Source organism: Talpa occidentalis, unplaced genomic scaffold (assembly GCF_014898055.3).
Source record: "Talpa occidentalis isolate TD23 unplaced genomic scaffold, MPIMG_talOcc4v2.1 talOcc4.14, whole genome shotgun sequence".
In the NCBI taxonomy this organism is placed as follows: domain Eukaryota; kingdom Metazoa; phylum Chordata; class Mammalia; order Eulipotyphla; family Talpidae; genus Talpa; species Talpa occidentalis.
This window is the reverse complement of record NW_023601433.1, coordinates 71,845,150-71,866,730: the sequence shown is the minus strand read 5'-3', so window position 1 is coordinate 71,866,730 and position 21,581 is coordinate 71,845,150. Positions and strand designations below refer to the sequence as shown.

The window sequence follows — 21,581 nt, the reverse complement described above, 5'->3', positions numbered from 1 at the left end:
TTGCAGGGAGAATTGGGAGCAAACTAGGAAGTCCATGCATCAATAATCCACGCAAAATAATAACATTCTTTTTTGGGTACTGCACTTTGCAAGAATTTGTTCAATTTTTCAATATTCCTATGAAGGAAGCATTGCTATTGCTACCAACTATGACTTTTGATTGCAAGCAAGTTCTATCAACTGACATGCATTTAAACACATAGAGAAAGGTATCAGATGACACGACTTGGACATCCTGATGGTTAATTTTGTGTCAGTTTTACTGAGCCACAGGGTACCCATGGCTAATGTTTGATTTGGTCAAACATTATTTTAAGTATGGGAGAGAATTTCTAGATGAAATTAACATTTAAATCAGTGGACTGAGTAAAACAGATTGTACTCCCTAATGTGAGTGGGCCCCATTCAATCAGTTGAAGGCTGGCCCTCCAGTGAATGACAGAGAACCCCTCCTCCCTACTGCCTTGACCTTGGACATCTGTTTTCTCATGCCTTTGACTCAAACTGAAGCAGCAGCTTTTCTAGTTCTTGAACCTGCTAGCTCTGGGGCAGGAATTCATACCATTTCTTTCTTGAAACTCAGGCCTTCAAATTCAGGCTGGGCCTACACCATTGGCTCTTCTAGGTTTCTAACTTACTAATTCCAGATCTTGCTACTTCTCAGCCTCTGTAATCACTCAGCAAATTTCTTATAATAAATATGTAACTATCTATCTATCTAATCTACTATCTATCTATCTATCTATCTATCTATCTATCTATCTAATCTACTAATCTTCTCTACTGAACCCAAGACAAATTCTGCATAGGCTTCAGGTATATGGCTGAATCTAGGAGCTTAAACACTGTTATGAAGCTCTGTCATATTGTGCCAGGTCTTCATGTGGTACACAAAATAGTTGCACTGGCAACCCTGGTTCATATCCTCCTAAACTTAGCACTTTGAAGAAGGAAAGAACACGTCCTTCCCTCCATCTGATTGTCCTCACTTGGGTCTTGTGTCTATTCCTGAAATTAATTACTATAACCAAGGCCACGTGCACAAGGCAGCCCTACCATGACTGACAGACATAGGGAGTGGAGAGGATTCCTATAATTCCAAGATGGGAAGATCACAGCTGCAGATCAAGTAGTCACTGTTGTTATGTCCATTTTGCAAATGAGGAAACTGGCTCAGAGTATTTAAATGGTTGGCCACTGACGAGCCTCAGAGCTAGCAAGCATCCTTGCCAGGATTCAAACCCAGGTCTGTCGATAGCTTTTAATCACTATTCCATATTACCTTTTAACTGATAGACCTCCTGAAGCGAAAGCCTTCCAACACCTCCAACTCTTGATCCTCACCTACAGAATTCTGAGTACGTGTCTTGTACCTGACTCGTAGTAGGGGTAGAGTACATGTGGGCACCTCCCTTGCAGATAGATGGAACCCCCAATGCCTCACTATGGACAAACTCTTTTTAATGTGCCTCATCAGACTTTGATTTGAATTTCCCTCCTTGCTCAGCTACAAGGAGGAACCCAAGTGACATGCTGAGTCTTCTGGGAGTTGGCATCAGTCCCCATACAAGTGTCCTCATCCCCTGCCACATTTTCATTCCCTTTGAGAACTGCCCAAATTAGGCTGCTCAAGAACAGATGTTTCTTAACAACCAAGTTTGCCATGAATATTTTTGGCCCCCTAATCTTGGTGAATTGTTGGGATTTTATTGATTCTCCAGGGAGAAGACAAAACAGTTTCCATCAAAGCCTCACTTAAAAAGAGAGTGATGGTTTGGCATAATGTCAGGCACTGCTGTGACTTTCTATGGCTGCTTATCAAATTGCCCTAGAACTTGGCAGCTTAAAATAATATGTCCTTTGTCTCAAAGTTTCTGCAGGTCAGGAATGCAAGAGCACCTTACTTGGTGCTCTAACTCCGAGTCTCTAACTCAGGGTGGCTCTAACTCAGAGTCTCTCGTGAAGTTGCCACCAGGCTACAATCATCTGGCTGGGGCAGGAGGAGCTGCTTCTAAGGCTTCCTCATCCTGTGGGTCCCTCCATATGCTGCCTGAGTGTCCTCACAGCATGGTTGCTGACTTCTCAAGATCCTCCAGTGTGCCCCCTCCTAGCCTTGGGTAAATACACCCTCACTTCCATGTGATTCTGTTTTGCAGAAGGGGGTCAATAAGCCCAGCCCATGCTCCCAAGGAGAAGAATTAGGTGCCACCTTTTGAAAGGAACATCAAAGGTGCACATATTTTTCCCCAGAGGAGGCACTATTGTAGAGCACACCATTGCCCACAATTCTTTCCGCCTCCTGTATTCACATCCTTATCAAGTGACCTTGCAGTTTCTCCTATAAAAGGGACATTGAACTTGGTCCTGTGACTTGCTTGGGTCAACAGAATGAGGCAGGAGTGAGACAGTGGGGTTCTGAGTCTCACACCCAAGAGCTTTGTCTCCATTTGCCTTTTTATACTCTTGCCAACACTAGAGAGGACCTTATCCAAGCCAGTCCACTGACCTCAGGAGAGGCTAAGAGGCCTTCAGAGCAGAATCCAGCCTGGCCCAGCCAGCACACATTAGCCATGTGAGCTACATACACCCATACTGTTCCATGCACAGAGTTAGCAGTCATTTGCTGTACAGGCCTACAGGGGCCACACTTGACTGACAGAGGTCTTTAGGCTTGGGAATCAGCCGGTCCTGAGTCCACACATCTATTCAATTCCCCAGGTGTGTGGCCCTTGGGAAATCACTTTACCTCATGAACCTCAGTGATGTCACCTACAAAACTGGATGATACCATCATCCCTCTAATGGAGGTTTTATGACAATGAAGATAATGCTATAAAGTGCTAAAAGCGGGGTCTAGCACCAGTGTGATTATTAATAAAACACTCTGTGCCTATTGTCCTAACACTCCTGTACGGACAAGGGTAAGATTTGACTCTATAGCTCAAGCATCTGCTGTAGTCCCCTAGTTCCACACTGAACTCTGAATTTTGGCTTCACCACTTACCAGCTGGGTAACTTTGGGAAATGACTACACTCCCGTGTGCTCCCTCATTCCATAGGGGGGTCACAGCAACACTTATTTTGTCACATGGTTGTGGGTTCTTGATCCTTTCTGCAAGCCAGTTCCCCACCCCTGACATGTTTAAAGTATGAATAACAGTAGCTAGCTACTCTTACTATCCATAATAATAGTTCCTTCATTCCTTCATCTGTAAATGAAAGGGCTAGATTTGTCCTGTCACCCCTTAGGGCACTGCCATTGGAAACCCATGATGCTAAAGACCTCCCATAGGCACAGGCGATAAGATGGAAACATCCTCACACACACTCCCCCATGGGCAAAATTCTAGGTCACCCACCTGCATTCCAACACTCTTGTCTGCTTTGTATATTGGAGTGCCTTATGCTGAATTGGCTAGAGAGCCATTTCTTTCCTTTAAAAATTCAACAACTAAAAAAAAATAAACTCATGACATTCACAGCAACATGGATGGCGCTAGAAGAGATTACGCTCAATGAAATAAGTCAGAATGAAAAAGAAAAATATCAGGTGGTTTTACTTACAGGAGGAATATAGGGGAACCAAATAAGGGATCAGAAAAAAAATAATAACAATAAATAGAGAACCAAAATTAATAGGCAATTATAAATCAGAAATTCTGCAGGGGAAGAGGAGGGAGAGGGATCAAAACAGGGGAGGGAAGGGCACAAGGGACTAGGGCGATGGTGCACGGGTGAATGGTGGTGGGAATTTTACGGGGACTGCAACTGAGAGGAGAAAGCAAACACTGTACCAAAATGAACAATGTTTTACAATATATGTAAACTATAAATAATTAAAAAAGAAAATTGGAAATCAGTGGATCAGATGGTCTGCAAGGGCCTTCCTGACTTCACGTTTTCAGGATTTCATTGCAAGGAAGTGACTGAGGTCCCTGCCAGGAAGTGACAGAAGTCTGAGCAGTGGGCACGAGGGGCTGGGGGCAGCTGTTCAGCTGCCCAGTGAACTCAAGGGCCAAGGTGAGGCCACTCCCTTCCTGGCTCCAGACGTGGCTCTGCGCCCGCTCCAGTCTGCTACCCCTCAGAACACCCACTCGCTAATGATCCTTCTCCAGGCCTCACCATGCTCTGTTTCCTTTTGTATATTTTAAACCCCGCTTCTTGGCTCCCAGCTGCAGTTGGCTAGAAAAAAACAACTTGGGGGGTGCTGCAGAATTCCTTTAAATTTGAAGATACAGTATAAACCAAATCAACTCCCAAACAGAGAACCTAGCAGTAGGCTTTCTAGAGGGGCAGCTGGTATGGCGGTGGGGCGAGCGGGGGGATGGGCTTTCTCTCTCCCCCTCCTTTTTGATCTTTTATTAAGAGCTTGTTTTGATTCTGTGGTTGCCACGCTACAGGAGCATTTGGTGGCTGTTTCTGAGAGGCCACGTGGATGATTGTTTGTCTCAATTGCACCTCATGGCAAGAACACAGCAGGTGGCCAAGCCTTAGATTGGGGAGAGGGTGGGTGGTCTCAAGAGGAGGGGGTTGTGTGGGCTGGCTCTGGAGATCTGCAACAATGGCTCTGGGAAACCCACCCAGGAATTGCTCGGAGAGTCCATTTACTCTGACATGCTGTGTGATTTGCAGAAAGTCTCTTTATTTCTCTGAGCCTCAGTCCCCTTATCCATCCAAAAGAAGACGAGATAACAATGGGCCTGCCTGAACAACCTCACAAGGATGAGGAAATGAAAAAAAGAAAAATGAAATCTTTGCTGATCATCCCCTGTAATCATTCCATTGCCCTGTTGTGCAAATGAGGAAGGTGAGACTCAGAGAAGTTCAGTGACTTATCCAAAGTCACACAGACTGGGAGTGAAGGCCTTTACATAAATCTATTTATACTTTCTCCTAGACTCAACTTATAACAGCATAATTACATCAAATGCTTGCATAGTGTGACACTGTTCTAAGTTCTTCACCCGCATTCACTTATTAATCCTCACAACAACCCTACAAGGTAGGGTTGCTATTATCTCTATTTTTATGACAGAGAAAACTGGGGTGCCTTAAGACAATTTGTTCAGTTACCCAGCCCAGAATCATAGAGCTGGGTTTTGAGGCCAGTCAGCCCAGTTGCAGAGTTCTTGCTCTCAGCACAGTTATAGGATGACTCAAGTGAGTTTATATAAAGGTACCATAATGCCTGGGGTGTTCAAGGCAGCCTGGTTTATAGTAACTCACAACCGGAAGCAGCATAAATGTCCATTAATAACAGACCGGATTCATCACTTGCATTATACAGTGAAACACTTCGCACTTATTAAGATGCATGATTTAAATCTACTATATGCTATAATACAAAGGAGTATAAAAAACATAATGTTGAGAGGAAACAGTACGTTTCTAAATGATGCATAGAGTATAATGTTTATGGAAAGTCTAGAGGCAATATTATATATTAATTATGGATAGTCACATATTAGTACAAATAATAAACAAACACACAAGTGGTACCTTAAAGCAGTGGAAAGAAAGGCAATAGTTTCAGGGGGGATACACCATATCTGTAACATCTTACCAACACAATATACAGATTTAATGCAATCCTTATCAAAGTTTCAGTGGCATCCTTCAGAGAAACAGAGCAAACATTACTGAAATTTATACAGAATCACAAAAGACCACAAATAGCCAAAGCAATACTGACAAAAAAGAATGGTGGTACCATACTCCCAGACTTCAAACTATACTACAATGCTATAGAAATTAAAACAAAATGTTATTGGGCCTCCCCGGTGGTGCAGCAGTTGAGCGCTGGGTTGCGAAGCTGCCCGCGGCCTCTGCAGCGCCAGTTCGATCCCCGGCTGCTCCCGGCCACCAGAGAAGGGTCCCACATGGCGCGCAGACCTCTCCTGCCGCCCGCTGCTCCCCTCAGCAGTGCACTTCGGTCCTTCTGCCTGCTCTGCTCCCCGCTCTGGCTCTGGTGAATTCTCTCACCCTCCCGCGCTTCTGACTGTACCCAGTGCATGTATGAATAAATAAATAAATAAATAATAAATAAATAAATAAAATAAAATAAATCTTTAAAAAAAAAACAAAAAAAAAATGTTATTGTAATAAAAATAGACACATGGGTGAATGGAATAGAATTCAGATCCCAGAAATAAACCCATACTGTTATGGAGAGTTAATCTATGACAAAGGAGCCAAGGGTATCCTTGGAAAAAAGAAAGTCTCTTCAACAAATTGTGTTGGGAAATTTGCACTGTCATAGACAAAAAAAAAAAAGAAAAGAAAAGAAAAAAAACTAGTCTACTATCTCATGCCATGCATAAAAATTATCTCAAAATGGATTAAAGACTTGTATGCAAGACCCAAAATGATTAAATATATAGAAAAAAATGTAGGATAAACATACCATAACACTGGCTTCAGAGATGTTTTTGGACACTCAACTCTAACAGAAAGGGAAACAAGATATTTGCAGATCATACATCTGACAAGGAACTAACATACAAGGTCTACAACGAACTCAACAAAAAGAAAACTAGTAACCCAATCAAAAATTGAACAGAAGAGTTAAATAGTCATTTCTCCAAAGAAGATATACAGATGGCAAATAGGCACATGAAAATATCATATTCCTCACTCATGAGGGAAATGAAAATCAAACCCATAATGAGATATCACTGTGTGAAAATGTCCCATATCAAAAATACCAGAAACCACAAGTGTTGGCAAGGGTGTAGAGAACAAGGAACCTCACGCTGTCGGTGGGAATGCAGGCTGCTCTAGCCCCTATGGAAAACAGCATGGAGATTTCTCAAAATATAAAAAATAAACCAATAATCCCACTCCTAGGAATCTACCCAAACAATGTAAAAACACTAATTCAAAGGGATATACCCTCCTATGTTCATGCAGCACTCTTTACAGTAGCCAAGTTATGGGGACAACTGAGGTGTCCAGTGACAGATGAGGAGATTAAGAAGACACGGTATTCATTTAAAAAGCCAGAAACAACAAATGCTGGAGAGGATGTGGAGAAAAAGGAGCCCTCTTGCACGGCTGGTGGAAATGTACATTGGTCCAGCCACTATGGAAAGCTGTGCAGAGGACCCTCAGAATACAAAAAAATGCATCTACCATATGATCCAGATTCCACTCCTAGAAATCTACCCAAAGACACAAAAACATTAATTCGAAAGGAAACTTGCATTCTTATGTTTATTGCAGCACTATTCACAATAGCTAAGCTATGGAAACAACCCAAGGGCCCCAAAGTAGACAAATAGATAAAAAAGTTGTGGTATATTTGTACAGTGGAATATTACTTAGCAAAAACAGTTATCAAAAAAGATAAACTCATGCCATTTGCTGCAACATGGATGGAGCTGGAAGGGATTATGCTAAATGAAATAAGTCAAGAGGACAAAGACAAATTCCACATGATTTCACTCACATGTGAAACATAAAGAAAAAAAAGGAAATGACAAAACTAGACCAAAGCTTTCCCTAGAAATCTGATCGTGGTACTAAGTTTGCTGGGGTGGGGGGAAAGGGAGCGAGCAGAGCGGGGTGAGGGACCAACGGGCTGTGGTGGAGGATTATGGGTGCTTTGGTGGTGGGGTTGGTGTGGGAACATGCACCTAAAGAGATGCGAGTCTGTACCCCTGAAATCACATACAATGTTGAAAACCAACATGACCTCGGTAAAAAAAATACTAGTTTAAAATGAATAAATTAAATTTTAAAAGATAAATTTGTGCTATTTTAAGTTTAAAAAAAAAAAGGGGAAAAAAAGTGAGCAAATGTGTCTTGAAAAGTATGAGCCGCGCTGTGAGTGGACTGCGAGGAGCCAAGGGGCCTCTGACAAGGAGTAGACGCACCCCACCCCTTAGCACACCCCACCCCACTAGTTCAGGCTGTTGGACTCAGTTGAAGAAAACAGCTTCTTGGCTCCCCTCCACCCTACTCCACACACCAGCCAGGAGTTTCCTCCAGTGCCTTTCTTCTTCCAAAGCTTCCCTGGCTGCCCAGGGCCCTCGGATCAAGCCCCAACTCCTTTCTGTGGTCAGCGTTCACCTCTACACCCTGGGCCCCGCTGCCTGGACAGCTTCACCTCACCACTCTTCTGCCGTAGCCACAGCTCACACATGCAGAAACACATTATGTCCCTTCAAGTTGTTCTTCACCTTGAGAACTGTGCACAGGTGGCCCTCATGCTCTGGAAAGCCCTCCCTCCTCCATGAGCCTCCTCCATCTTGTGCCTGAAGCCATGCCCATCACCAGGTACACCAAGCTCTGGGGAAAAGAATGAAGAAGTATACCAAGGGTTGGAAGAGGAGCCATTTCCCTTCATAATCTCCTGTCCTGGCTGTTTGTGTTCATAACTTGCAAGTAAAAACCGAGGATAAAATTCAGCATTTTTCATTCAAAACCAAATTAACACCCCCCCCAAAAAAAAAACAGTTTAATAAAATGAAAGAATAAAGTGGCACTGCCCCCTCATTTAGTGCACAGATGTCCATCTGGCTAAGTAAAAGGGAGCCTGTTCCATCTGCATTTCTTGCTTTGTGCACCTCTTCTTCTCGGACCCAGGCTTCAAGACCAAAGGACTGCAGGCAGCAGTGTGCACCTCAAATTCCTTCCACTTCCTCTCCCCAATTAAAAAAGGGACGCAAGACTGAACTGCACATGGATGAGCGTCTGTGCGTGTGTGCGCACGTGTGCACACATGAGTACCCAAGAGAGCTGCACAGAAAAAAATCTGAAATTTCTTTCCTATTTGTGATTCCACATCCATTTTAACAGAGTACTTATATATGTCACTATAGCTAATACATATGCACATATTAAATGCATATACATTTGCATATCAGTCTTGCTGGCCTGATAACAAAGCCCTTCCCTCCAGACCCCATTTTCTCTGTCTGGGAGGAGAGATGTGACCCCCTCCAGCACTGGCCATTTATGAGACTGTCACAGGGAGGGGTGTAGACAAGCACCTACTTGGTATTTGTCCTAATTGTCCTCCTCCTGCTGCACCCCTGCCTGAAGTCCCAGTGTGACCCCATTATGATGTTCTTTAAGAACATACCAACACCACCCCTCCCCTTGTGGATCCCCAACACCCCAGAGCAGTGGTTCTCAATTTGGGGAGACTTTACCCCCAGGAGATAATTGGCTGTTTGAAGACTTTTTGTGTCTCAACTTGGGGGTGCTACTGACACCTAGTGGATGTCAGGGATGCTGCTAAATACTAGCACTACCCCCAGACAGCAAGATTCAGAGGCCCCATCCTAGAGCACGTGTTGAACGTTTCTTTCCATGCTCTGGACCGAGGTGGCTAGACCATGCAGGGGACACCAAGATGAGGCAGGGGGCACTGAATGTTCAAGAGACTATAAGCTCAAAAACACATGAAATATGACAACCGACATTTTTTAAGACATTAAGTTCCCTCACAACTTACCCTAATACATCTTAATCAGATGTCTCACCAAAAAATAAAGACAATAGTGAGGAGTTCACCGCAAGCGAACACTGGTCCTGGGCTTTTGTCTTCACAGGCCTCATCTCCTGCTGCACACTGTTTTCAGATGAGACTGTTGAGGCTCAGTTGGTTGAGGCACCCTGTTATGAAGGGGAAGGAAGCACCCCGCTGCTCCTGTGCCTGATCCCCAAGGCTATGCCCTGGATGGGGCTGGTGGTCATCAATTCAAGGAGGTGCCCACATGGTGAATGGACACTAGGGAGACAGAGGGCAGGCCAGGAACTGTGAGGAGGCTTTTGGGACCCTATAAGGGCAGGAAGGCCACTGAGCAGGTTTTCTGATTCAGCAGACCGGGTAAAGGAGAAGAGTGGACTTTTGCAGGCTTTTATTGGGATTTACCAGGCACACGGCAGGCAGGGGTGCTTGGGGGCTGGGGAGCTGGCAGGCTTCCCAGCCCCCAGCAAGTCTTCACTCTATCTGAGCTCTCTGGCCTTCTCTCGGGTTCTCTCTGGCCTTCTCTCGGGTTCTCCTCCTTCTGGTAGTTCTGTTCTGCTGGTGTCTCCATGATGCTTCCCTTATAAGCCCAGTCTTAGCCCAGGTGAATCCCACCTACCTCTGCCCACACCCTATTCCAGGTGCCCGCCATCAGGCATGCATTCAGGACTGCAAGGACCCATCATCTATCCTGATGGCAGGAGGGGAGAAAAGCCTGATACCTTTTCACTTACCCTACAGACCCCCATCAAGAAGAGAAGGTACAGGCCAGGATTGAGGGACTGGTGAGAAGTGAGTGGATTTAGCAGAAATTCAGGAGGTCAGAAAGGTGATAGAAACTCAGGACACCACCCCAGGAAAATCACACACCCTTCCCCACTCAGGATGTCCTTCGGGCTCCAGTCTCTCACCAGTCAAGTCCCTTTCTGAACTGGGGAGCAAATGTTTGGTATTAGCAGGATGCTACCCTGATGGCCTGTGCCTCTGACCCAGCCTGGCTTCCAGCCCAGATTTCCCACAGGGCCTGTTGGGAGCAGCTCGGGACTCTGGGACACTGGGATCCAGCAGCCTAGCCCAACAGCCAGCATCAAAGCCCCAGTGAGGAGGAGGCATGGAAACAGCTATTTCAGTCTCCCTATTTTTAAAGCCGGGGTCAGGACGCCTTGCCCATAAGCATCGCCAGTACTGGAAGCTTCAAAGGGCATCCCCTGACCTTCAGCTCAGGACCAGGAAGAGGCCAGAAGGAGCGTGGGGCTGCACAGTGACCAGGGGCAGTCAGGAAAGGGTTCCCAGAGTGGCTGGAGGTAAGTCTGGAGTATGGGGTGCAAGGGCAGCTGGAGAGGCCAATGACTGTGGATCAGGTAGGGCCCAGGGTCCAAAATTCCAGCATTTCTACTTTGTTATCTGTGGCCTTGAGCCAGTCAATTCCGCCTCTCTAAGCCTCATTTGCTCATCTTTAAAATGGCAGGGAATGAGTAAATCAGCAGGAAATCACTTCCACATGCCTACTCTAACCACACAGTAGGAGGTGGGGGTGATGGAACAAGGCAGGGGAGCCATGCCTCAGTGAGCTTTCGTTCCCATGGGGAAAGCAACATTAAAGAAGTAAGTATCCATCAAAACATTGAACGTCCATCATGATAAATGCTCAGTGGGCATTTCCAGCTGGAGCAGAAAGCAGGGGGAAAGCTACGAAAGAACTACAGATGCAGAAAGTCCTGCATCTGTGCCGCCTCCACCCAGGAATCATCACTTGTGGGTCTGCTGTCAGGGGACCAAGGCGCCTGGGATCACAGCCCTCGGAACCCCCAGTGATACACGCTCCCACAGCCCCAGACATGACAGTGAGGAGGGGCGTGGAAGGAAAGAGGCAGGCAGGGAGGAGGTGGGGAGTGGAGTGGAGGAAGCTTGGGACAGAGGAGAGGTCAGAGAACCAGGAGGAAGAGCAGAAAGGGCAGAGCAAGCAGAGGGCGAGGGTGCGGGCAAAGTGAACTGTGGGGTGGGGGTGGAAGAAGATGGGGGGAGTCCTCCTGCCCCCTGGCAAACTCCTATCCTCCTACAAAGCCCAACTTAAAACCGCCTTCCAAGAGCCTCCCCTTAGCACGTATCACCTCTGTGCACAGACTGAGCGCCCCTGTGCACCTGCACAGGACAATAGACCTAAGACCTGGCATCTATGGATTCCTCACTGCAAGCCCGTGAGCCAGCATCAGCACTTTCTCCATTTCAGGGGAAACCAAGGCACAGAGTGTCCTCCACGGGCTGAGGGGCAGGAGGAGGCTTTGCTAGTTACTTCCAGGGACAGGGAGACAGCGAAGTGGCGCCTTGGAGCACCTTCCTCACGCCAAGAATCGCTGCTGGGCTTACTGGTCGTTCCCACTCCTAGCAAGCTGTGGGCAGAGGAGCTGCAGAAACACAGCAACCCCAGCTCCCTAGGTCTGCGCTCCGCGCCCACTCCCGGAGCTTGGGGTTCCCCGCTGCGGGGTGCAGGCGCCGAGGCCCCGCCCAACCCTGGTTCCGCTTTGACTGACAGAGCTCGGCTCCAATCAGCGCTGGAGGTCCTCAGGGTGGCGCTTTGCTGACCCCTGGTGGCTGGAGTGGGAGGTGGCCCCCGAGGGCGGGAAGGAGCGGGGAGCGCAGCCCCGGAGGAGCAGAGAAGGAGCTATTGGGCCTCCCTGGTGGCGCAAGGGGGTAAGCACCGCACCATATGCGCAGCCTCTGCAGCAAGAGTTCGATCCCCGGCCGGCCAGGGAGCAACCCACATGGCACTGCAGACCTCTCCTGTCTCGCCCGCTGCTCCCCTCAGCAGTGTATTTCAGTCAGTCTGCCTGTTCTGCTCCCCACTCTGTCTCTGGTGAATCCTCTAACCCCCGGCCCCCCGCACCTCTGGCCTGTACCCCAGTTCTTGTATGCATAAATAAATAAATTTTTTTAAAAAGATAGAGCTGTTCACCCAGAGAGGAGAGTAGGGGAGCCCCCCCACACACACAGAGGAGGGAGGAGGGAAGATCAAGAGGAGAGATAGAGGGAAAGGAGAGAAACAAACAAACAAACAAAAAAACAGAAAAGGGGAGAGGCAGAGTGAGAGACAGAGACATAGGCCAATAGGCAGAGATACACAGAAGTAAAGACTTCCGAGCCCCAGGCATAACTGCACGGTGCATTTGGGAGTGACTCCCATGCCAGCAGGTAAGAGGAGCCAGGAGGTCCACCAAGCCAGCCACTCACGGGCCCGAGGGGCTCAGACAGGCCAAGAAACACTGGCTCAGACAGACTGAATGACCTGCCCAAGGCACACAGCTAAATACCCGCGGGGCTTTAAGACAAGTGCAGGCTCCGCGCCCCACCCTCAGCGGTGCCTGGCTCTCTCCTGCAAGCAGCACCCAGCTCCCACCAGGGGTAAAAGACACCACCAGCAGACAAGCTGCAAGTCACACTTTATTCACTTTCTGGGGCGTGGGGAGTGGGTGGTCCTGGGGGTCTAGTTGCAGGGGTGGAAGGTGCCTCGTTGGTGCCGCTGCATGTCCCGGATGCGTCGCACGGACTGCACCTGGGGGGTGGGGGCCCCAAAGTCAGTGCTGTCCTTGTAGTCTCCCTTCTCCAGCAGGTACTGCAGCCCATGGTAGCCAGGATACTGGTAGCCGACCCACCTGAGGAGTCAGAGGTAGGACGGCGGGGTACGCGGAGAGACCAGGTGAAACACAGAGAGAGAACCTTTAATCCATTATTTTAGGGCAAAGCTTCCCAATCAGTTCACATTTTCTGGGTGTTGAGCAGTCACCCAGCAGCTACTTTATTCCTCATCTTGATGGGGAGCTCACTACCTCCTGAAGCTTTTGACTGAAGGCCAGATACTGGGGGAAAACGAAGAGGTGATGTCAGGCTCGCTTAAGCTTAGAGTAAGAGACAGGTCTCCTCCACCTCTGTCCACTGGAACCCCAACTCCAAGTCTGACTGCAAGGCCAAATAGAATGAGCAAAAAAGCACCAGGATCCTCTGTAATTCCTTCACCGTTTGAAGCCATCAACATTTAGGGTGTCACTAGGTCTTCTGCATGTATGATGAAAGCTAGGCCATCTTAACAGAGTCCTCTCACCCCAAAGTGCCACACAGTCCTGCTCTACAAGGACCTCCAGCCCCAATTCTCAGTCTCACACCCCACATTTCTGTGCTCTGGCCCCTCTGGCCTCTGTGATTTTCTCAGACTCACCAGGCTCTTGAGATTGCAGGGCCTTTGCATGTGCTATTTTCTGTGTTGGAGGGGCGGCTCCTTCCCTCAACACTCCTGCAGGTGCTACTCTGTCTTGGGTCTCAGCTCAAGAAGCCCTTCCTCAGGGAAGTACAGTCTAGATTTATGTGGACTCAGACTGTTGACATTTGACTAGACCCATCTAGACTGTTCACTACACAAGGCAGACAGCACCTAACACAGGGCTTGGCACTTGCCAAATTGAATTGGTGAATGAATACAAGAGTGAATGAAGGAAGAAGCGAACACATGAACGCTTTGCAAATTATTTTAAAAGCTTGACACCCCACACCCCTGCCCCAAAGCCATATATACATACATACATAGATATACATGTATGTATGGGGAAAATGGTACCAATTTGTAGCATTTTTTAATTTCTGTGGTGTAAATACTCCCACTATGATTGACTTCAAGATACCAAATTAAACAGCCAACTCAACAAAATTTGAAAGTTTGAGTGTTGGCTCCAGCATCCCACTGCCAAAGCATGTCTGTGGACCCCCAATCTCATACAATGAGAAAGTCCCCACAGCTGATGGCCAGGGTTTCTGGCCAGAGAAGCTAATCCGGTGGGAACGGACACCACCTGATTCCGAACTCAGGAACTCGTGCAGTAGAAGGGCAGTGTGGGGGCACTGTCCCAGCTCTGTTAAGATGGCCTAGCTCACACTGGCCCTCTGCCACCCCCGTTCTGCCTCCCCTTAGTCCCACTAACATTTTCCATCCTGACCTTTGGGGATGAGGTTAAGGCCATGTTCTTGCTCTGCCAATGGGAGGGGATTGCCCAAGGGGCTGGGTGGAGCGTTAGAGCCCGAAAGGCACCGATGGGCTGGTGATCCTGGGCCTACTTCCCCAGGGGAACATGGAGGCGGAGAGCACACATCGCCAGGGCGCAGAGCCAGTGGGGCTTGGCACCCAGGGGCTGGAGGCAGGAGAGCCAGGATTGGGCCTGACTCACGTGCCGCTCTGCACCCGCAAGGAGGACACCTTCTCCTGGAAGCCACGGGCATGGAAGCTGGGCACGTCATCATCTATGATCTCCATCTTCTTCCCCGTGAAGTTGGGGTTTTCATAGAGGGTGATCTTGTGCTCTTGGCTGTCCTGTTGACAGGAAGTGGAAGAAAGTAGGTGTGAGTGAGAGGACTGAGGGCGAGCGGAGTTGGGATCACATGCCCCATCTTCCCCTGCCCGACCCTCTCACCAGGGCAAGGGGCCTCCAGCAGCAGTCATCTGTTGACCTCCTGCTGGGCTATTTCATGTAACAGGCTCTACACTGTTGGGGATATTCAATTCTGCGATGTCATTTTGCCTTCCAAAGCCTCATTCTTTTTTAAGTGGCAACATACATGCATGCACACACACACGCATGCACACACACACACACACACACAGAGATTTGTGGTGCTTCTAGTGGCACTTGAGATGTTTTGGCTTCATCTCCACTTCTCTTCCCAACCTTTATTCCTACAGCATTTTCTCTTAGTTCCTTTACTCCTTCAAACTACTCTCATGCCATTTGGCTGGTGAGAAGATTTGGTGAGGGAGAGTGAGTTGACCATGGTCACACAACTGGACGTGCCAGAGCCAACACAGGAACTCAGGTTGATGGAATGCCCAGCCAATTGTTATTGCAACTGAGCTTTGCTGGGCTCTTTGTTCTCCTGGAGAGTTCAATGCTAGTAAGAACTAGGATCAGAGCAGCATGAGTTGAGAACAAGAACCAAACTGCCTTCTCCTCCAGACTCAAGTTCAGAATTTCTTTTAATATAACGAAAGTGGTTTTTAAGCAATTGCTCTGTGAAGGGAGTTGTACTACCCTGGAAAGCTCAATCCACAGAGAACAGGGCCCTGGGGCATTTGGAAATCTTGTGACTGGATCCCCTAGGCTATCATGGTGGCAACTCTCAGATTACATTTTGTTGGAATCTCAGCACAGTAGCTACTAATATCCCCCTTTGACAGCGAAGGAAACTGAAGCTCAGAGCCGTCACACAAGGAAGCCTCCCACCAATCAGAAGGTGCACAGAGGCAGAAATGAAGTCCCCCTCCTGGTCCCTAGACCTCTGACTGTAAGGTGGCAAAGAGAGTGAGAAGTTTGGAGGTCTCAGTAGCTCACCACTTTGATAGGCTTCAGGGAGCTCAGGGAGTCCATCCTCCAACTGCTGGCCCATGAGTCCCAGCAGGGGTACTCACCCTTCTCAAACACAAACTGCTCACCCTTGCAGTTGGCTTGTTCATAGCCCACCCAGCTGCAATGGAGACAGAGAGGCAGGTCAGACCCACTCCAAACTCCCTTTGGGGAGATCCTCACTACTTCTCAGACCCCAAAACTATACTTGTCCAGCTCATCAAGGAATAATAAGTAACCCCATTAAATCCAAGCACAGCAAACTCAAGAACATAATCACCTGTATTATCCAGAACCCAGTGCTATGCTGACTTCAGACATCTGGAACTCTATCAAGAAATCAGGAAGCCCAAAATACTGCCTAGCAACAAATCCAGATATATACAGCTCTTGGGCAGGGCCAGCGATGCTGGTACATGAACAGCCAGCTGACGAAAGACAAACAGCCCTGATTGCCCACAGTGGCAGATGTCAAAGGTTACCATCCACTGGGCACAGCTAACAGACAAAAGGGGAAAGAGGGGATGGGGGATAAATGGGCACAAACTTCAAAAAGCCCCTCCTGGGGTTTTTCACTGCAGGGACAAGTATGTCATCCTGGGGCCATGCAGTTATCAGGATGGTAATCTAGATTCTGCTGGAAGGGAACTATGTTTTTTGTTGCTTTTGGAGAGGGTTTTGCTCTTGATCCAGCAACTTTGCTTCAAGCAGGTGTCAAGAGCTAATGGGCCTGGTTGAGGAAATTGTGGTATATCTCATAAGGAAATGTTACAAAGCCAGGAAAAATAATGAGGTAAAACATGGGTTCTGAAACTTAGACAGGGGCAGAAATATCATCAGGTGAATTTGTGAAATGCAGCTTCCTGGGCTCCAACTCCACAATGTGCTTTCATGGAGTTGGGATGAGGACCAGGAAGCTGCATTTCAAAACAGCCCCCATACTTCTATGATCCTCACACAGATTTACCTCAAAAAAATTCTTTGAATAGCATTTACATAAAATACGAGTTAATAACATGGGGAGAATTCCCAATATCTTGTAAAGTTTTCAGAATGAATTATAAAACAGCACATATGACATGATCTATTTGGATCAAATAGATTTAATCCAAATCAGATCATAAATACATACATACAAAGCCACGTCTAGATTTATAGCAAAGTCTTCCCAGAACCGGCTTCCCAGTAGTAAGATTAGTCATAGGATATTTTGCCTTCAGCCATCTTATTTTTAACAATAAATAACAATTAATAAAAAAATCAAAAGTTACAATTTTAAAAGGCAACAGAGTCACGTGAATACATTTTTGAGATTTCTTCTGTCCAAAAATTTTAAGTCAGCTGAGAATCAGGTGTGGTGTTGGAAGAGAAGGTACCCTGAGCATGGGGGGATACGGGAGACAGGCGGGCTCCCCGGCTGTGCCTTCCACATCAGCAGACGGACCCCAGAAAGTCACTGGACTCTGTCATGACCCCCAAGAATCTGGAAGGGTGGTGCGGGTCACCCAGGAGCCCCAGCTACACCAGATTTGCTGACCTGTTGACTCACTCACCTGTGGGTGGGATCACCAGTGGTCACCCCTGATCCCTGAGGCTCTTACAGAGACCGAGTGGTCAGGGAACCACAGGAGCGGCCCCTTTGCTCAGAGGCCCAAGCCCCCAAATGTGCCAGCCAATATTCTAAGACCCAGTAAGATCTGGATTTGGGGAGGGATGAGCAGATGCAGAGCTGGGACAGCCAGCTTTCGACATCCCGGGACAGGGACAATCTCCTAGAGGCAGGGACAGCAGTTCTAAGAAGCCCTTGAAAGTGGCGTGTCCACCTCCTCCCTGGTGGAAGTGGCTGCCCTCAGTGTCAGGGTGTCGACATCAGTCTCCCCCAGCAGCCCTCCCCAGGAGGATGTGGCTATCCTCATCCTACAGAGGAGCAAACAGACTCAGAGGGGAAAGTTCCTGATCCTCCATCATATAGCCCAGAAGTGGGATTTGAACCCAGTTCTCCCCGACTCCAAAACACAAATTCTCGCCATAGGCTGCCAGACACCAAATCCTTTTCCTTGATCACATCGTCAAGGAGCAAGTGAGGGCAGGTCCCTCCAGCTCCACAACCCCAGACCAGCCAAGGCCCCCAGGTACGTACGGGCCAGCCTGCACCAGGACGGAGCCTGCCTTTTCCATGCCGCTCTCCTTCAGGTTGGGGCAGGGCCCGCTGAGCTCCTGTGAGTGGCCTTGGAAGTTCTCCTGCTCAAAGATGATGATCTGCAGCAGGAGGAGAGTCAACCATGTGGCGATCGGGAGGAGGGGGAGCAGGGAGCAGGGTACAGGGACTCAGAGGATTTTGCAGGCTAGTGAAGGGCTCCATCCTCTGGAGGCATAAACCAAACATTCAGCCAGAGAGTCCTGGCTCTGCCAGTTACCAGTTGTGAGACCTAGAACCAGGATTCATTTCCTTCTGCCTCAGTTTCCTCATCTTTAAAATGGGAAATAGAGACCTACCTCATGGGGTTGTTAGAAGCATTCAGGAAAGCATAGCAGTTAGCACACAGTATTCCTGTGGGGGGAGGCATTGATTCTATTAATCAAGGCCTAAGTACAGATCCCAAGTGGGTAAGTATTGGAGCTGAAATCAGGGCCCAAGCTTGTGTGATGCTGTTTCCACCAAAGCAGTAATTTGCAAACTCTAACAAGTACACAAAGCACCCAGGAGCTTGGGAAAACACAGTTCCTGTGGCAGCAGGTGTGAGACAGAGACCCGGGTCTGCATTAGCACTCATTAGAGTGAGCTCCCAGGTGAGCTGGTGCCCCTGGGCTGTGGCCCGTGGTACAAGAGGCCAGACCATGCTGCTGGGGCCTCCTCTGCTCCACAGAGCTGCCCAGTACATCCCCTCCCCCACTCCCTTTCAACCCTAAGGGCACATGCCTCTGCCCTTTCTTTAGGCCCCACGGGCTCTGCAGGTCTCCTTCTGACCCCCCCTGGGAAACTTCTTAAGGGGACTTAACTCCCCTCGCCCCACCTGGCCCTCTCATCAGCCCCAGGAAAGGGACTGGCAGGATCCCTGTCATTAAAAACTGAGGCTTGTGATGGAAAGGGGCCCCCAAGTGCTATTGGGGAGGCTATTCCCCCCTTTCATGCTTCCAGGGAAAATTGGGGGACAGAGATCTTCCAGTTACATTTGTGCAGGGAGCTGCCACTGGATGAAGAGTGGGCTCAGGACAGTGGCCCCTAGAGGGCAGCCCCCCTCAGGGCAGTCCCCCACTGGAGGGCAGTCCGCATCTGCGTGGTGAGAGCTGGTGGGTGAACATGCTCCTGTCTCCTGGGCCAGGGATTAGCTCAGACAAAGGCCGAGAAGGGAGCCCGCTGGCCTCAGAGACACATTCCAGGGGCTCAGCTCAGCCTTTGTGCTCACTGATGGGACCACAGATGTGTCAGCAGAATGGGCCCTGATGCTGCCTCTCTGGCATCCAGCTCATGCAGCATCGGCCCCCCCTTCTATAAAACGGGGGCTCATGTTTGTTTTCCAGTGTTACTTACTGAGAAGAATCAAGAATATGGAGATTAAGGGCTAGCTTATTAATGCCCCGGCCTGAACTTTCAGGGACAGAGGTGGGAGCCTGGGAAGGAAGATACCAAGTCCACGCTTCAGAAGGGAGACGGAGTCTCGAGGAGGGGCTCTACTTGCCCCCCTACCTTCATGGTACCCACCTTGGGGTTGAGGGGGTATTGTTTGCCTGCTGGGGTTTGGTGGTCTGAGGCCATGGTGGACTGTCCCGTGCAGGAACGACCTGGAATACAAGGGGGGAGCAGCCGTGAGGACCTCGCGGGGCCCTTGTGGTCCTGGTCACGGGCCTTCTCCCGCTGAAAGAGAGGAAGTGCCCTCGCTTCAGCCCAGATGCTGGCCGCGCCGCTCACCAGCGCTGAGGTCAGGGCAGGCCATGCTTTCTCGGCCTCAACTTCCCATTCTGAAAAATGGAGACAGTAATGGTGCAGAGCAACATCTATGAGCAGCGGTGACGCTTCAATCACACAAAGCGGAGACCGTGCCTTGGCAGTGGTCCCAGAACACTCAGTGCTCGGTGGACGCAGGGGGATGGCGTCGTGCGGCTCGTCTCCACCAAGCTCCAGCCGCTGTTGCTGGAAGCTCTCAGAAAGTCAGGGCTACTTCCCAGGCACCCCAGTGCTCCCCAACCTGGGCGCATGGTGCCCCTTCGGGCATATTTGTCCATGCAGAGAGAGCCCCTATATGGAGTACCCTAGAAATAATGCTGTACCTTCCCTGGTTTGAGTCCTTCCACTTGCAAAACCCTCAAAGTTAGATTATCCTCCTCAGTTGCCTGCAAAATGAGAAAACTGATACTGTTTAATATTAATAAAGAACATTGCCCGAGTGCCAGGAACCAGGCTGCCTCATTCACCTATCTTACCTTCAAGTCACCTCCCACAACACAGGAGGTCTTAGGACCTGCCTCCCTACTTCACAGAAAAGAAAACTGAGGCTTAGAGGGTTGAAGTCTTTGCCCAAGGTCACCTTGTGAGAAAGCGGTAGCACCTGGATTTGAACCCAGGTCGCCCACACTTCGTCAGAGAAGAGGATGAACAAAAAGGCAAAGCAAGCAAGAGGCATTCTTACCAGAGACAGTGGTCCCAAGTGTGCCTGTGAAGCCTGACCCATGGGGGAAGCATTTATACCTTCCCGGGGGGTGCCGGTGCCAGATGCGGGACCACGCCTCCCTGGGAAAGCAGAGTAACAATGCTGGGTTAAGCCTGCCCTAAAGTCCTGGTCAGCAAATGTCCACAGACATCCTGTCTCCACACGGTAATGCCATTAGCTTTCAGATTCAGCCACACTGGGGGTGGGGGGGTTGTGGGAGCAGCTGGGCAAAGAGATGCCCACTTTGCATGCATCAGTTGTCCAGCAGCCAAGACCGGGGGCATGTCAGGTTCACTGGTGGGGACAGTCAAGCCCTGAGGGCAGGCACACTGAGGCAAATCTCAGCGGCCCCAGAGGGTGATGTGGCAGGGCCGACATCCAGACAGACAGCCATTCAATGATTATTTATTAGGCATTAGGCAGAGGACATGGCCCAGCCTGGATCATCCAGGAAAGCTCCCAGGAAAAGCCAGAGTCCTGGGGGGTGGGAAGAAATGAACCTGGGAAGTGGGCTGGGAAGAGCGTGCCAAGCAGAAAGTGTCCATGTGCAATGAGCAGCTTAAGGGAGCTCGTGTGGCCCCAACAGGCAGGGTCCGAGCTAGGTGGGCAGGGGCCTGATGGGGCAGCCCCAGGGAGAGTGGACTTCATCATGAAGGTGCCAGGTTGTTCCAGCACCTTCTGTTCTTTCGGGATGTTCTGAGGGCCCTAAGCCCCTCGGTTCAGGGAAACCTTTTGCTTTCCTACTCCCTGCCCTACTGCCTACAAACACTGGTCTTTACTTGAATTCCTCCAGGGGGTACATCTTCCCTGCAGAGAGTCTGTGTCTTGACTGAGTCCAGGATCATGTACGGGAAAGGAAGCAGTGCTGGGCCTTGGAATCCAGGTTGGAGAGAGGATGTTTGATCCCCCCACCACGCCCCATGAGGGGTGCAAGGGAAAAAGTGAGGTTTGGGAAGTCCTGGCCCCACCCTAAAGCTGTGGTACTTGGAGCAATTTACTTCAACATTCTGGGCCTCATTCTGGCCTTCTGTCTCTGCAAAGGAGGATCCTCATCACCTGATGGATGAGACACAATTC

General features: G+C 49.0%; 1 protein-coding gene across 1 annotated transcript; it reads right to left on the bottom strand.

Moving 5' to 3' along the window:
• Nucleotides 1-12,956: 12,956 nt before the first annotated feature.
• On the bottom strand, nucleotides 12,957-19,612 carry LOC119245290 (beta-crystallin B2). Its single transcript, XM_037511506.2, has 5 exons — nucleotides 19,559-19,612; nucleotides 17,996-18,114; nucleotides 15,844-15,976; nucleotides 14,686-14,828; nucleotides 12,957-13,125 (listed from the first exon to the last, which is right to left on the bottom strand). Exons 1-5 carry the CDS (start codon nucleotides 19,610-19,612, stop codon nucleotides 12,957-12,959), a joined length of 618 nt encoding a protein of 205 aa, XP_037367403.1.
• Between the last annotated feature and the right edge of the window lie 1,969 nt (nucleotides 19,613-21,581).